Genomic DNA, 16,018 nt, shown 5'->3' with positions numbered 1-16,018 from the left:
CTCCATGGCGCAGTGTGGCCTCTCCTCACTGCATCACCACCACCACTTGTCTTCAAAGTCATTAAAATCCCACTTACACTTGATTCTCAGAGAGGACCCCTTCTCCTGTAACTTCTCCAACTCCGCTTTCACTATGGAGTACAAGTCTTCTTCGAGCCTGCAAAAGACAGGAGAGGAGACAAGGATAGAATGAGATGGTAAAATGAAACAGGTGTCCCAGTAGAAAAGTAACTTCTGTTAACCCTCACGTGGGTACATCTCCACCTCTGCCCTCACCCAGAGAGACTGGGAGGGATGTGCGAAGCCACAAGAACCCCTTTCCATGGAAGAAAAAAGAAATCCCTGGGAGAGATGATAAGACAGACGTAGCACAGGGCAACTCCGGTCACTGCTGTCACTGTGTATAAATCTGATTCCTTTCTCTTGTACCATTAATGTATGTTTACAGACTTTTGACAAACAAAGTCCTGGCATTTTCTTCTTTCAGAAGAGGTTGGGGTCTGGGTACCCAGTCAGAGGTCCCCTCTACAACCTGAATGACACATCCAGTTGGCAAGGGGAGAAGCATCATCTATGGTGGTCACCATCCCACAACTCTTAAAAATGCACGACTTAGATGTGAAGGTGGCAATCTAACAATGTGTAGGTAATATAAAATCCTGAATGTATAGATGTTAACCAACTTCCCAAAGTAGGCAAGCTTCCCTGGTATCCAAGACGGTATCTGCTAAAACATACCTAGCTGAATGTCTGTCTCCATGAAAAACAAACAAACAAAAAAAAAACACTGCTTAACTTTCTGACCTCATCTCCAGAATGCTGAACAAGGTGGAGACTGTCCTAATTAAATGCTCTTCCTTCAATACCTCCAGCGGATAAGAAAAAGCTTGGTCCAACCCTCTGGCCTTTGCACATGCTATTCCAACTTCCTTACAACACACCACCCCTCATCTCTTCACTGCCCATGTTCCCCTCCTGAGCATGGATTCTGCCCTTCCAGCCTCGCTGGGTCTCGAGATCAGTGACACCACCGCAGACAGGCCTTCCCTTACCACCTGATCACCTTTGCTTTCTACACCACAGCTCAGAGTTCCCTTCATAGCATTCATGGCAGCTAACACTGCTTTTTTAGGTCTCGGATTTGCCATCGTCCTGAGAGGAGCACAGACTTGTGAGGACAAGGCTCATGACCTTTTGTTTCCCACTGTCTACCGTGCCACGGCGCTCGGCCCACAGTCAGCGCTAACACAGGAAGCTGCTGAGTAAGTGTCCGTCAGTGAAGCACAGAGTGAGTACCAGAAAGAGAAAACTGAGGGCACCCCAGAATACCCAAATGTCTGCAGGGCTGTGCCATCCAACTAGCCACTAGCCACCGTGGCTATTTAAGTTAATTCAAACTACAGGAAGTTAAAGATTCCATTCCTTGGTCACACTGGCCACACTTCCAGTGCCCAGTCACCGCACGCGGCGAGCGGCTAGCTGGTGGACGGCGCAGGTACAGCCCATCTCCTCCGTCACTGGAAGCTCTGGTGGCCAGCACCAGCCGAGGAGACTCAGTGCAGGATAACCTCGGTGTCCACTTTGAAACATTCTCCACTCCGCCCGCATCTCAGCAGGTGCCTCCCCGTGTACGAGGCAGTGGGGATTACCTGAGTTTCCGCAGTGTGCACGTTGGTTTTTCCAAGGACTTCCACAGCGTGCTGACTCCCTCAGGCCCCAGGTCATTTCCTGACAGGTCCAGATTAACCAGGCTTTTGCTGCTTCCGAGAGCAGAGGAGAGATGCTGGCAGCAACCACGCGTCAAGTTGCATCTCTCCAGCCTAGAAGGGGGTGAGACGGAAGCGTGGAAGGTGGTCCTCCAGGATCGAGACGTTAGAGAGAAAAACAGCGCAAGACTCGGGGAAACATGCTGCCGAAACAGACTGGTTAACAGCGTGTGACACACACTTTTCCAAATGCTTACACATAACTCATTTAATCCATTAAAGTTAGACCACATCTTAAACCCCACGTGACAGATGAGGAATGACCAGAAGAGCCTAAGTACCCTTCACCTCGCTTCTTCCATCCCATTCCCAAAGGCAACAATTCAAAATCAGAAAATACGGTTGGCCGGATACTAGGAAGGCCAAGAAAAAAAGTGACAGGGTGCATTGTATACTGCAAAAATGGATAAACAGGGTCCTTCTGTACAGCACAGGGAACTGTATTCAGTATCCTGTAGTAACCTGCAAAGAGAAAGAACCTGAAAACAGACATACGTATGTAGATGGATGGCTGAGGTGTTACGCTGGACATCGGAAGTTGACACAACATTGTAAACTGACTCTATTTCAATTTAAAAAAAAAGGGGGGCGGGGGAGCTGAGGATCAGGAAGGAATTCATCACTAGAGACAGCGCAGTAACTGTTGGCCAGTGGTTTCGTCTCTTCTCCTCCGGGGAGAAGCACCTAGAAAGCGAGGGCTTAAAACCAGACCCTGTTTATTTTTTAAAGCATAACAATAATCCTGATTTACTTGTTTAAATCTGGTGGCTTCTCCTTCACCTACAGGATAAAGAACATCGCAATGAAGGTGCTTCTTAAAGGACAGAGAAGTGTGACAGAACTGGCTTCTGATGTGTCTCACTGAGTGCAATGCCCCCAAGGTACACCCGTGCTGTCCCCAACGGCAGGACTTCCGCAGAGAAAAACACTGTATGACATCACTTGCATGTGGAATCCAAAAAAAGCCAAACTCAGAGAAACAGAGAGTGCAGTGGTGGTTCCCAGGGATGGGGCAGGGGAAGTGGGGAGGTGCTGGTCCAAAGGCACAGACTTCCAGTCCTACGGTGAATAGATTCTGGGGATCGAATATACGGCACGGTGACCACAGTCAACATTGCTTTATGCACCTGGAAGTTGTTGAGAGCATACATCTTACATGTTCTCCACGGCAGCTATGTGATAGGACGGAGGTGTTACCTAAAGCTATGGCAGTAACCACTCTGCAGTACAGAAATGTATCAGATCAGCAGGCTGCACGCCTTAAACTTACACAACGTCATGTCCACTATATCTCAGTAAAGCTGGAGGAAAAAGGAACTCGCTTCTGCATCAGACTTCCATTGGGTCCTTGTCTCCATCTTTAGCTAAGTGCGCTCCTTGCCTCAGTTTCCTCATCTATAAAATGGGTATAAAAGGTACCAGCCTCCTAGTGCCTCCCTGCTGGAGTATGAAGTCATGATCGTACTGTCTCTCCCACGTCCAAGCACATAGTAAGCATTCAAATGATAACTTACCCTACAGAATTGTCCCCCACAGAATCTTATCTCCTCCTTTACACCCATCACTCTGTTCTAACCACATGTTGAATCTCCCTGGAAAACCAACCTCTGAGCCATCATTTACGCTGTCAACCTCTGCCAAGAGCTTTCTTTCCCTCTTGCTTCCTTCTGGGCACTTGGGGACGGGGCGAGAAGTCTTACTTCAAGGCTCACTTCAAGCCCTACCCTCCTCAGCACAGTTTCCCCTGAGCCCCTAAGCACTTTGTAAGAATGACTGCAACCACTGCCTGTCTGGAAAAATGGCTACTATTTAACCAAATTCGTACTACCCGAGGCTAAGCCATCTTAGTTTGCTGAGCAAACACATGGCGTTGTGGTTAAAAATCAGTCTTCCCCTTCGATAGGAAAGATTCACGGGGCAGGAAACATGCCCCACACACCGCAGCAAAAGGTACTGATTCAAAGGAGGAATGTTTACAAGGAACCAAGGGTGGGGCTGATAAGAGTAAAACTTCTTCTCTACACTTGGAGTTTATCAACAAGCAGAAGAGGTTTTTTTAAAGGAGAGCTTTCTCCTTCACCATTTTTCACCTTCTTAACCACCGCCCCTCCCCATCAACCATTTATTATTCCCTCCCCACCCCGAGTGGAGGGGGGGGGTCTTCCGCCACAGAGAATAGGACTGACTCACCCAAGCGTGCTCAGTGTGCAATTCGAGCATTTCAGCACCTCGCACAGCCGTTTCACCCCATCATCCTGAACGTCATTTTCCCCGATGTCCAAGGTTTTCACATTAGGGTTGCGCTTGAGGGCATCAGCAAGTTCCTGACAGCCCTCTGCTGTCAAAGAGCAAGCTGACAAGCTGCAAAGTAGAAATAAACAGAGTGGGGGAAAGTCATCCTTCAGCCATTAGTCTTTGCTGTTTGTTCAAGCCCATCCCACTGTCTTCCACGGGAAAAAGAGGTGCCCACACGTCTTATCCTGAGCCCTGAAAGAGGAAGGTGATGGTTAGGAGGTCCGGGACCCCTGGGCACTCGATCTACCTGGGAAACAAGCAAAGGCCATCCAGCCATCTCCCTCCCCAGACCACCGACAGGCCTGTCTCTGTGACGCTCACCAGAGAACCCAGGCTCTGGTTACCACAGAACATGTTTTTCAGCTTTTAAGCTCAACATCTTGAGCTGAAAAAAACACCAGGAATCTCACTTAATGGCAGATCTAAATACCTAAAGATGAATTATTATAGCAAGATAGGTTTGAGATCAGTGATCCAGGCAAACACTGGGAGAGAGAGAGGAGGAGAAGGTGAGAGGGCGAGACAGCGATGAGAGAGACACAGAGACACAGAGTGAGGAGAGACACTCAGAGACACAGAAGGGGAGGAGAGAGAGATGAAACGCCAGAGTGACACGTTAAGGAGGAGAAGGCAAACCTAAGGCAGAAATCCTTATGCCATAATAGGAAAAGTTCGGCTTCATGAAAAATGTCCACCTGGTTAAAACTGTCAAGAACCAAGTCTAAGGGAACTGTGAACAAGATAAACAATATATGCAAATTACACCCAAAATGACTCAGTTTCACTCGTGAAGAATGCCTACAAGTCAAGGGGGAAAAAAAACCCAATAGGGAAAAAAGGCATCAGGTTTTATCCACACGGTTTTCAGTTGGAAGGTCACACCGGTGGCTCTCGGCATTTGCAAGAGCGGAAGTCGGAGTCCTGGTACTCGCCAGGCAGAGGTGTCCCCAGGACCAGCACCAGGATACGTGCTGAGCATGGAGTGTGGCGAGCGGCCCTGGTGCGCAGCCCTTCGCGGGTGCTGCTACAACGCTTGCTGGGGGCGCACGTGGCCCGGGTGGCCCGGCTGGGAGAGGGTTCCCGGGAGCTCCCCCTGGCCTCCTCTGAACTTCACCCCGTGCACCGTCACCCTCCGCCGATTTTGCTTTGTCCCCGTTCGCTGTAATAAATCACAGCCATGAACACGCCTGTGTGCTGCATCTGGAGGGTCCTCCCAGGGAATCGTCAAGCCCGCAGGGTGGTCTTGAGGGTCCCCGCTGTGGCTGGTCCTCAACAGTCATCCCATCCCCGCGCCTCCAGCACCACTGCCCACCCCCGTCCCCTCCTCCAACAGAACCAACAGCCCCCCATGGCCCGGCGACCCCACCCAGGACCCCAGACCCAGCTGGCGCTCAGGCACTCACAGGTCGGGGCGCTCGCCCCCCACCACCCCCACAAGAGAGGCGATGAACTTACTCGAGGCTGCGCAGCCGGCAACGCGGACGCCGCAGGGCCGCGCACAGACGCGCCACGCCCGCGTCGCCCAGCTCGTTCCTCCTCAAGCTCAGGTGCGTCAGGGTCCTGCTCCGGAGGAGAGCGTCCGACAGGTGCCCGCAGCTGGGCGCGCCGAGCCGGCAGCACGAAAGCCTGCGGGGCCGGGGCCGCGCGCTCAGGGGGGCCGCCGGGGCGGGGCCGAATCCCCCCGCCGCCCCCGCCCCCGCCCGGATGCGCCGGGCGCCCGTGCCCGCTCTCCCCTCCTCCTCCAGGGGCCCCGCAGCGCGCACGCCGACAGCCCTGCAGCTCCGCGCCCGCCCGCGCCGCCCGCGCAGAGCTGCGGCAGCGCCTGCGGGGACGTCACCGCGCCCGGGAGCTGCAGTAACAGAGGCGGGGCGATGGCACACGGACGGCCTGGGTGGTCGGTGATGCTCCCAAACGCACCCAATGGCATGCGTTAAGTATGTACAGCTTCCTACATGTCAAAAAAGTCAAGTTTAATGTAAGAATTTTTAAAATTTTAAGTAAAAATTAAAAAGAAAAGAAAACTACTTTAAATAGCCTTGCAGCAGCTGGGGATGAACCCCGGGGTCCAGAGCCAGTCGGACGTGGGTTCAAAGGCCGGTCGGCCAGGACTAACTGCTGCCAGGAGGCCGTGCCACTCCTGCCTCCATCTCTGCCATCCTGAAGCCGGGCCTGTGCTGGCCCGTCAAGGTTCCATGCGTGTCCGAGGCTTGCGACAGTATTTAGCAAGCGTGCGATGCAAGTCCTACGAGGGTCAGGGCGCAGCCCCAGGGTAGGGTGCATGGCTAGCATGCACGAGGTCCTGGATTCAATCCCCAGTACCTCCATTTAAAACAACTTTAAATAAACAAAACATGTGAATAGGCAATATTTTTAAAGCTTTAAAACAAACAAGTTATATGAGATACAGAATATGTGTAAGTACATCTGACTGCCCTTTATGACTAGATTACCACATTCTGTTGTTTCTTACTTTGTAGTTGGCTTTATTCCTTTGATAACTATGTAAGTTTAAAAACCTAAAGATCTAATCTGTTCTTAGAAACAATCATTAGTACATATATGAAAACTAAAAAAATGTGCAGTATACTGTTTATATGTATTTACATGCAATATAATGCATATGTGCAGTCGAACTGTAATAACTCTACACAATAAAACAAAAAATAAACATTAGTAAGCAAAAACTTATATAATATCAGAGACTTAATATATTATAGATAAATATATAATTTTATAATATACCTATTTATATTAAGTATTATATATTATATAATTATATAATAGACATATAGGTATTATATAACAGATAATCTATGTAATATGTTGCCATTATATAACAAGATATATATATATTACATAGTTATATAATAGGCAATAGGATATATTATAGTCAGTTATATTATTGTAAATATTAATATATCATATTAAATGTGATAAAGTATGTTATATGTCATCTTATGAATATAACTGCACATGTATGATATTAGTTCATATTATATGCATGTTAATTACCTAATAGTATTCTGGTTCTGTGAGGTCAGCAAGTGCAAGGCTCAGGTTCCGTGGCCCTCCACCATCACCGTCAGATAGGAAGCCCTCGAGAACCCGGGCCTTTCCCAGCCTTTCACACTCACCTGAACAGCACCCAGTCCCAGGAAATCTCAGCTCTCCACCCACTCCACTCCCGTGCCCAGAAGCAGCATCAGCCAAAGAAGAAAAGCTCTCCGTTGTGGACTCTCATCCCCTGCCACCACCCCCGAGTCCTTCCATCCCAGATGCACCTGCTCACGCAATGTCTCTGCACAGTTGGTTAACAGGAGTCTCACGCCCCTATGTGCCAGTCCAAACTCCTTACCCCCAAACCCCCTCACCCCCCCAGTCCTCAGTGTGTCAAAACATGGCACCACCCTTCCCCCGGCTGCCCGAGCCCATCACCTGGAGGGGTGCCAGGTTCCTTTCCCTCCTCAGCCACCTCCAATCCGTCAACAAGTCCCACCGGCTCTCCCCTCTGATACGCCCCAGAGTCTTGCCCGCCTCGCCCAGGCCAGCTCCCTCTCAGCTCCCAGCCTGGTCCACAGGCACTTGCTTCTGCTTGTACTCTGCCCCTCACTACCGTCCATCCTTCGACAGCAGGCTGGGTGACCTCTCAGAGTACGCCCAAGTATGTCACTGTCAAACCTCCAAACAACACAGATTCCTCCCCAGCCTGGGCAAACCCCAGGCATCCTCCTGCCCCTCCAGCTGCACTGCTTCCGTTAGCCCCTCACTCACGTCACTCCAGCCACACGCGTTTCCTTGTTCCTACAACACCCCAAGCTCATTCCAACCCCAGGACCTTTGCCCTCCTGCTCCTTCCCTCTGCATGCGGCTTCCTCCCCAACAGTCATCTCTGCTTCAAACACCACCTCCTCAGATCGGCTGCTGAGCACAGACCTCGCTGAGAGCCAGCCCCACCACTCTGTCTCCTCGTGTCTACTTTGTCTTCATATCTGAGCCGCTGTTGTCTGTGTCTTACTTGTAGACCACACCCTCCACACAGGCAGGGAGCATGCCTGTCTGACCCACCACCCTGACCTTGGGGCCAGCTCTGTGTCTGCAGATAGGAACTCAGTTATTGGTGGACCAAAATATCCTAATTTCCTGGGATCCTTGTTAAGGCTGAATCACTTGGCACAGCCTGCAGAGATTAATTGAACAAATCCGGGGTTCTACTGAGAATCGATGTGTAGGTCGATGCCCAGCACACTGAGCAACTGCTCAGTGATGTGAGTGGATCCCATGTGGAGGAGTCACTGTCCTGATGCCTAACCCCGTGGACAGCCATTCCCAGAAAGGGAGGCGGGAGGAACTTACACCAGTCTCTCCAAGACGCAGTCAGGGTGGGCCAGGGAACCACACAGCGGCTCCACACCGTCGTCTTGGAGTGGATTCAACCCCAGGCACAGCCGAGTCACCCCCTGGGCGCTGGTAAGAAGCAGGGCCAGGTCCCGACAGCTGGCCACCGACAGGTTGCACTTCTCCAGCCTGCAGGAGGCGAAGGTGCCAGGTGGGCCTCAGCTCTGCCCGGGTCCTTTTTTCTTTCTCAAACTCTCAGCCCCTGGGGCCACACCTCTGGGACCCAAAATCATGGAAAGATGAAACTGGATAAAGAACAAAGCTTCAAGAATGAGGAGAGGGTGGGTGAAGGGGAGATTGCTCGGTCTCAGTCCTACTGACCTCTGGGCCAGACCAGCCTTCACTGTGCGGGGCCTCCAGTGCACTGTAGGGGGCTGATTGTTCCTACTCTGTTCCCACCTGATGCCAGGAACACCCTCCCCTCCTCAGATGTGAAAACCAGCACATGTCCAGACTTTGCCAAATGTCCCCTGGGGGACACAATCGCCCCTCGTTGAAAACCACTGTGTTCAGAAGAGGCTGGCAGAGCCTAAGGGGGTTATACATAGAAGCTGATGGTCAAGGTTCCCCAAACCAAGGTGAGGGCTGAGGCTGAGCCCAAGGAGAAGGGGGAGAAGGAAGAAGGTGACAAGAAGGGTGTCAGTGGGACAGGCAGACTCAGCAGGGGCTCCCCGGGGCTCCCCAAAACATACTCCCGCTGCTGCTCCAGCTTGCAAAGGAGGTGTTTTGAACAAGTGGGAGGACTTACGACAGCTCCTTGAGGGGGCACCTGGACGTCCCAAACGGCCCCTGCAGTCTTTTCACCTCGGTGTTAGAGAGGTTGTTGTCGCCCAGGCTGAGGAACCGCAGGCTGGAGTTCTCGCCGAGTTCCGCAAAGAGCTGATGGCAGGCCCAGGCGGTGAGGCCACATGACTCCAACCTACCGAGGAGGCCCCGGGTCAAGCAGTCACTCCTGGGAGGGGTGGTCTTGGTTTAGAGGCCCCCTCGCTCCATGCTTCTCCCTTGTTCTCATTCCTTCCAGGGACAGGCGAGCTACGCCCTTGTACGTCTGTGCTACTCAGTGCGGTCCACAGCCCAACATCACCTCAGGGGCTGTTAGAAATGCTCATTACCAGGCCCCAGAGTAGGCCGGCTGGATCTTGGGGGCGGGTTCCAGGAACCTGTGTTGTAGCATGCCCCCTCGGTGACCCTGACATACTTCCAGCTTTGAGAACCACCGCTCTACACGCGTGCACTTCCCCCCTTGGCTCGTCTTTCTCTGCACCCTTCCGCTGCAGCGCTGACTCCTGCCCTCCCAGTGAGTCGTCACACCTAGGTGTGACGCTAGGGACAGAGCTGGGAAACCAGAGACTGACCACAGATACTGGAGGTTGCAGGCTGAGTGCCTCAGAGTTCTAAAGATCATCGCAGACACGGTGATTCCCAGGTTGTTGCAGCTCAGGTCGAGGTGGGTCAGCCTGTGGTTCCCGTGCAGAACGAGGACGAGCTCCTTCAGAACCCGCACGGGAGACACCGACCTGCACCTAAGGGCGAGAGGCAGCGGGAAGGGAAGACCGCTTCCCCGTCCGGCCTTTCCAGCACACACACCCTTAAGGATGTACGAGACATAAGAGGAAGTGAGAAACCTTTGAGAAGGCAATCTAAAATATACTCCCAAATCAAAAGCCATCAACCTGTGCCTCTGAAATACGTGTAGTTTACTGTGCAGGAACCACACCACAATAAAGGTGTTAAAAATTAAAATGAAATAAAATATACTCCCAAAAGAGCCACTAAGCTCAGGTGGACGTATGGAGTCAAGAATCAAGCCTGCCCCCCCCCCCCCCAGTCTGCTGTTAAGATGTCCTGGGCCTGCCTCCTCTTCCAGGGAGGTCACCCTCCCTACGCCGACCCCGTGAGCCCTAGTGAGAAACCTTCCTCCTTCTGCTTGTGTCCTGGGCTTGCTTATCTTGAGAACTAAGTTATAGAAGTAAAATGGGGGCAGGGGGTACAGAGAAGAAGGCTGTTGCGCCTGCCTCCCAGGTATCTGACCCAGCTCACTGGACGCACAGAAGTCTGAGGGCGGTTACTAGCGCCACATCTTCTGCTCTCAGCTCATTGAAGCAGTGCCTGCCTCTGATTTTCAGACCTCGAGGGATGACCTTGAAAATTGTGGAGGCGGAACAGGGTGGAATTCGCGAGCCTAGACTGCAGAGCATCTGACCGGAGGCCACCTCCAGTTCAGCTCTAAGTGCGACTCTCACTGGGTCCTCCAGCAGGTGATCCTCCCCTGGCCTCTCCGGCAAGGCCCGCCTCCTCCTGCCCATTCCTGCCTCGCCGGGAACCGGCTCTGAGACCCTGCGCCCCGTACGCTCGTGGCGCCGTAGGAGCGGTAAGCCCAGCCGGAGCTGCCCTTCAGCGCAGCGCGCGGCCCACCCCCGGCGGCGTCCGGCCGGCGGGCCTCCCCTGTCTAGAGCGCCGAGCACCCCGCACACCTGGCCGCGTTCCTGAGCCGCCTCCCTTCCGCCCTGTCGCCGCCTCACCGACCTCGCGGTCGTTTAAGTCTGCTTCTCCGGGGCGCTGACGCCGCGGGAGGTGCTCGGCGGGCGCTCCGGGGCGGGCGGCCTCCCCTCGGGCCCGGGGCGCCCCCAGCTCTCCCGAGCCCTAGAAAGCTTCTGCGCCTTTATATTTAGCTCAAAACATAGTCCCGCCCCCCCCCCACTCCACCAAGGCTCTGAAGAAAAAATTAGCAGGTACCTCTAGTCAAGGTCGCTTATAATGGACTGTCATGTTTTAAAGTTCAATCTACCTCGCCGAATTAGCAGCTTCACTGGTGCAAGTCCCTTCATTTTATTCTCCTGAGAACCCAGATTACTTTCTGGCAAATAGATGCCCACTGCTGTAGTCAGAAGAAAAATGTTTGGTTATTCTATGGCCATCTTCAAACTGTGAGAGGCGCACACTTACGTCAGCTTCTGGAGTCTGCACCTTGGATTTCTCAGCTCGTAACAGAGTCTCTTCATGGAGGAAGCATTAAGCTTGCTGTCACTCAGGTCCAGCTCACGCATGTTCCCATTGCGAAGCACGGAGCAAATATCCTGCCACTGACGAGTCCTCAAATCGACCACCTTTGCCCTTTGTGAGGGAGAGAGAGGAGGCCAGTGAGAGTAAACGAAACTCAGCACCCAGAAGGTGATGTACAGGAGGCAAGAAGAGGCCCTGATGAGAACACACTCGGTGAAGTTCTGAATATGAAAATGTGTAACCCAAAAGCTACAGTTCTTAAAGTACCAGATGCTTTATTCCCACGATCCTCAACAACTCCTTCAGAGGAGAGGCAGTGCATACACGGGGTGAGGTGGACCATGGGCATAATCCTTAAAAGTTCAAACTCCAAGTAAACAGACCTGGGGCGCATTCGGAGCTCAGCCCCTTGTAGAAGCGTTCAACCTCTGTGCTCCAATTTTCTGTCTCCAAAATGTGCGTAATAAAACTTACTCCTGTAGGATTTTGCAGAGATTAAAGAAGATTCATGAAAATATTTAGAACTTAGAATTATTAGAATTCTAATCATGTAGAATGTCCCTAATGTAGTAGGCGCTCCATGTTAAGAATAAAAGAGCATTAAAGTCAGAAATGAATTTTTTAAATCTCGATGAGATGAGGGAAGTAAAGCAAAGACTACATTCTGAGAGCATCTGAAGGTGATAAAGTTCTGCTCTAAGTCCAGAATTGTGGCACTGGTGAGAGTGTTTGCAGCCTTACGTGTGTATGCGCGTGTGTGTCTGTATGTGGCGTATGCATGCACGTGCATTCATGAATATAGCATCCCTGCCTGTGCTGATGGACACAGTTTAAAACCCCTGAGGAAAGCAGTAAGACGCTGTGCTGCGGAGAAGCAGGAAGTAACCTCACCATCAGGTCTCTGCCAACTTTAGGGAAGGTCTGGAATTCGCTTGAGCCTTAGGGTGACCGTGCATGATGTGATCACTGGTGTGGGCTCAGCAGCAATCCTCGTAGTAAGCGGGGTCCCACCCGGGGAATCATTCTGTAGTAACAGCACTTGCTCACGTGACCCAAAAGGGAACACCAGGGAAACAAGGCCCTCATTTAAGTTTTAGGGACTCCAAACCAGGATGAGCGATAGCAAACGCATGCTGAACGTTAATTAATCCAGACCCTCCAACCGAGCACCTTACTCATGTTTCAGTCTGGGTGAACACAAAGAAATCAGTCCTCTCAAAATTTCACGTTGTTCAATCAAAATTGCACTGGTTATTTCTTACAGGTTTGAGGGTTAAACAGGAAAGGATTTGACAACACATTTAGCAACTCCTGTCCCAAGAAATGTTCAGAAAACGTTCCTGGAACCTACCATGAGGAAGTCTGCCTTTTCTAGTAGTCCCCTCCCAGACTGGAAGCCGTGTCAGTGATGGGGCAAGGTCGGAGGATAGGAACCGACAGCGGCTCAAGTATTTCCAAGATCCTTCTTCCAGGAGACAAAGGGACAAACTCATAAGAACAAGCTGTAAGATTCTGTTGACACCCTGGGCCCCACGCTGCTTCCAACTGATACTCAAAGGAGAGGCGCGCAGCGTTTTACTTGAGGTCTGGAGCTCTGAAGGAGCTGGGCTCCAGTCCAGGCTGGGCCACTTGCTAGCCACACTGACGTAAGAAAACCGTGTTTTCACCAGCCAGTCTTCTCGTCTCTGAGGACAACAAGAGGTCCCCTCCATCCAGGCGCGGGCACCAGCTAGACGCAGGCAGAGGCCGCGGCGCGACGCCTGGCGTGCAGACCTCCAGCAGGCACCGCCTGAGATACAAGGTCCAAGGGGAACCGCTGAGGGAGCCGGGAAACCCTGTATGACCCCACAAAGGGACGGATTCCCACAGGCTGGAGCTGATCTAGAATGTTTGGGCAGTCACAACCACTGAGGACACCACGACCGACAGCAGAGTCGGTTTTTCGTGGAAGAAGCTGGGCGGAGCCCGTGGAGATGAGGGGAAGCTGGTCAGGGGAGGGATGGTTCTGGATTACTCACCCCGGGGTTTCCAGGTCAAAAGTCAGCTCCGTTTGAGGGATGGGACTGCTGACAGAAAGCCTCAGCTTACTCAGCTTCTGACAGTGCTTCAGGCAAAAGGAAGAAACTCGAAGTTGCAGACTCCCACGAATGTCAAGGTCGGCTTCCAGGAGGCGACTCAAGATCTGCCGTACAAAGTCCTCGTCCTGCGTCTCATGTAAGCACTGGAAAAGCAGCAGGAACTCAAAACGGACGGAGACTGCACTGCACCCCTCTAAGTCTTCTGCCCAGTCCAGCAGCTCGTCCCTCACCCTGCGAGACACTTCACAACGCAGAGCGTCTTCCAGTTCCCTGGCCAGGTCTCTCCTTACAAGACCAAAGAGAAAGAGAACCATCTGATTCCAATAGACGTTTGTGTTCAAGAAGGCGTCACTCAGCAGCGCCCTCATCTCTTGATGCCTCGTGGAACCACCACCAAGGGACCCTCTGGCTCCCCGGAGCACGTAGAACACGGCCCCCAGAAACTCCTGGAAGCTGTGGTGCGTGAAAGCAACGCAGTCCTCACAGTCACCGACTTTGCGCAGAATATTCCGCCTCAGGAGAGACTCGACGAGAGGGGCCTCCAGGTGCCAGCGCTCCACGTCCTCCTTTGGAAACGTGAAGTGCGAGAGCCACATGCCCTGTGCAGCGAGGCTGCAGAGGGCCCTCCACTGCCCCGGCCGGCTCTGCCCTGACGCGCTCGCCGCTGCCGCGGAAGACAGGCCGGAGAAGAAGCGCGTGTACAGGCTGGTGGCGGCCTCGGCGCCCGGCCGGGAATACGGGCTTCTCACCATCCGCCGCTTCAGGCAGGAGCACACGGCCCAGCACACCAGGGGCGCAGAGCAGGAGCGAAACAGAGACTCCATTTTTCTTATCTTACGCAAGATCTTCGTGGCTTGGTCGTAGTCACCGAAGAACCTGGTGAAGTACTCCTCCCGGTCTCCTTCTGTGAACCCTGAGAGTAAGACAAACCATGGATTCAGCAGCAGCCCTTTAAGACGACCATTACCGTAGTCTCTGGCTGTTACCAGTAGGGTAGCCGTGGGCGCCAACTCTTTCTTCAACAAGTGGAGGAGGATTCTGGCCACTGGGAGCTGCCGGTACCAGTCTGAACATGGTGGGCTGTTGTCCAAGTCGGGGGACAAAACCATCTCTTCAAAGCCATCAATGACAAACAGGAGCCTCTCGGGATGACCCATGAACTCTTCAGTGGGGGCCTGAGAGTCAGGCCAGTCCTGGGAAAGCAAGCCAGCAAGGGTGGTGTCCGCCATCTCCTTCACTTTATGGCAGCTGATAAAGAAAACATAGGAGAACCTGTCCTGAAAGAGGACGCCCTCTGCCCAGTGCAGCACGGCCTTCATCGCCAGTGTGCTCTTCCCAACCCCGGCGCCGCCCTCCAGGACGATCGTCCGGGGCTGGGCTCCAGCCCGGTTAGGGCCCAGCAGCCTCCTAAGTTCTTCGTGCTCCTTCGCCGTCACGTTGCAGAGATATATATGGTCTTCAGGCCAGGAGACACTGTCCCACATCGCCAGTATTTTAGCCTTCATCCTCTCTCTGTACCTCCTCCTGTGGGCTGGAACAGAAGGGAGGCGCGACAGGGCAGGACAACGGTCAGAATGAGTCTCGACATTAGGACTGATTCAATGATGGAGTTCCCTCGTAAAGCCCTGAACAAAGGCAGACAACATGCCTTCGGGGTCTTTCTCTGGGGATTGTGGGGGTGGCGGGGGGAGAGGGGACGCATCAAAAGTTAGCAAAACAGTTTGATGACAGGCAAGAATAAAAGACCTGAGATGGACACAAGATAGATTGAGAATGACCTTAAGAGGAGGAAGGGATGAACAGAGGCTCCTGCCTAAGAGCTGACACCTTAATCATGAGAAGCAGCCAGTCCAAGATACAGAAGGAGATGCTGTCGGGCAGGGGGACCAGCTAGAGAACTCGCTGAGGCAGCAGTGAGACGTTCTAGAGCATGGTGCCCGCACAGCCTGGTGGCAGACGAGCTCAACTGCACAGGAGGGGCTCGATCACAGGCACCTTTGCTCTGAAGGCCAAGGGATGCTAGTTTACATCTGTTGAGGTCACTGGCCTTTGGGCAATGGAAACCAAGAAGAAAACCAAGCAGACGGAGGTAGGGAGCCACACCTGTCATCTAGGTGAAGCGTTTAGTCGAACAAACCCATCGATAATAAAACAACAACAAATTATTCTCTCTCTCCCCACTCTCCGCCCCCCCAAACCTTCCTGCTGCTTTGCAAAGTAAAAGAAACCATAAGCAGAACAAAACAACAACATAAGGACTGGGAGAAAATATTTGCAAACAATGCAACTGACAAGGGCTTAATTTCCAGAATACACAAACAGCTCATACAACTCAGCAACAAGGAAACAAACAGCCCAATCCAAAAGTGGGCAGAAGACCTAAACAGACATTTCTCCAAAGAAGACACACAGATGGAGGATGCATTTAATTTAAAGGTCCTACTTAGTACCCGACCCAGTTGAGGGAGTAAGTCCTAAAAC

The 16,018-nt window shown here is 52.4% G+C and overlaps 1 protein-coding gene across 11 annotated transcripts in view; it reads right to left on the bottom strand.

Moving 5' to 3' along the window:
• The window catches only part of NLRP13 (NLR family pyrin domain containing 13), a 76,585-nt gene that overhangs the window by 15,400 nt on the left and 45,167 nt on the right, over positions 1-16,018 (bottom strand). For 7 of the 11 annotated variants that reach the window (XR_004322825.1, XM_032487485.1, XM_032487488.1 and 4 more), the window contains 9 exons: positions 13,478-15,068; positions 11,403-11,570; positions 9,812-9,979; positions 9,205-9,408; positions 8,415-8,585; positions 5,517-5,687; positions 3,957-4,127; positions 1,650-1,820; positions 78-157 (listed from right to left, as the gene is read on the bottom strand). Coding sequence is in view for 10 of the 11 variants with exons in the window: in XM_032487485.1 (XP_032343376.1) it covers positions 78-157; positions 1,650-1,820; positions 3,957-4,127; positions 5,517-5,687; positions 8,415-8,585; positions 9,205-9,408; positions 9,812-9,979; positions 11,403-11,570; positions 13,478-15,068 (2,895 nt within the window). In the remaining variant the exon portion in view is untranslated. Of the gene's footprint in view, positions 1-77; positions 158-1,649; positions 1,821-3,956; positions 5,221-5,516; positions 5,688-8,414; positions 8,586-9,204; positions 9,409-9,811; positions 9,980-11,402; positions 11,571-13,477; positions 15,069-16,018 lie in introns of those variants that run through there. The other 4 variants (XM_032487487.1, XM_032487489.1, XM_032487490.1 and 1 more) reach the window with 4 other exon arrangements.

Source organism: Camelus ferus, chromosome 9 (assembly GCF_009834535.1).
Source record: "Camelus ferus isolate YT-003-E chromosome 9, BCGSAC_Cfer_1.0, whole genome shotgun sequence".
Classification (NCBI taxonomy): domain Eukaryota; kingdom Metazoa; phylum Chordata; class Mammalia; order Artiodactyla; family Camelidae; genus Camelus; species Camelus ferus.
This window is presented reverse-complemented; position numbering and strand designations above follow the sequence as displayed.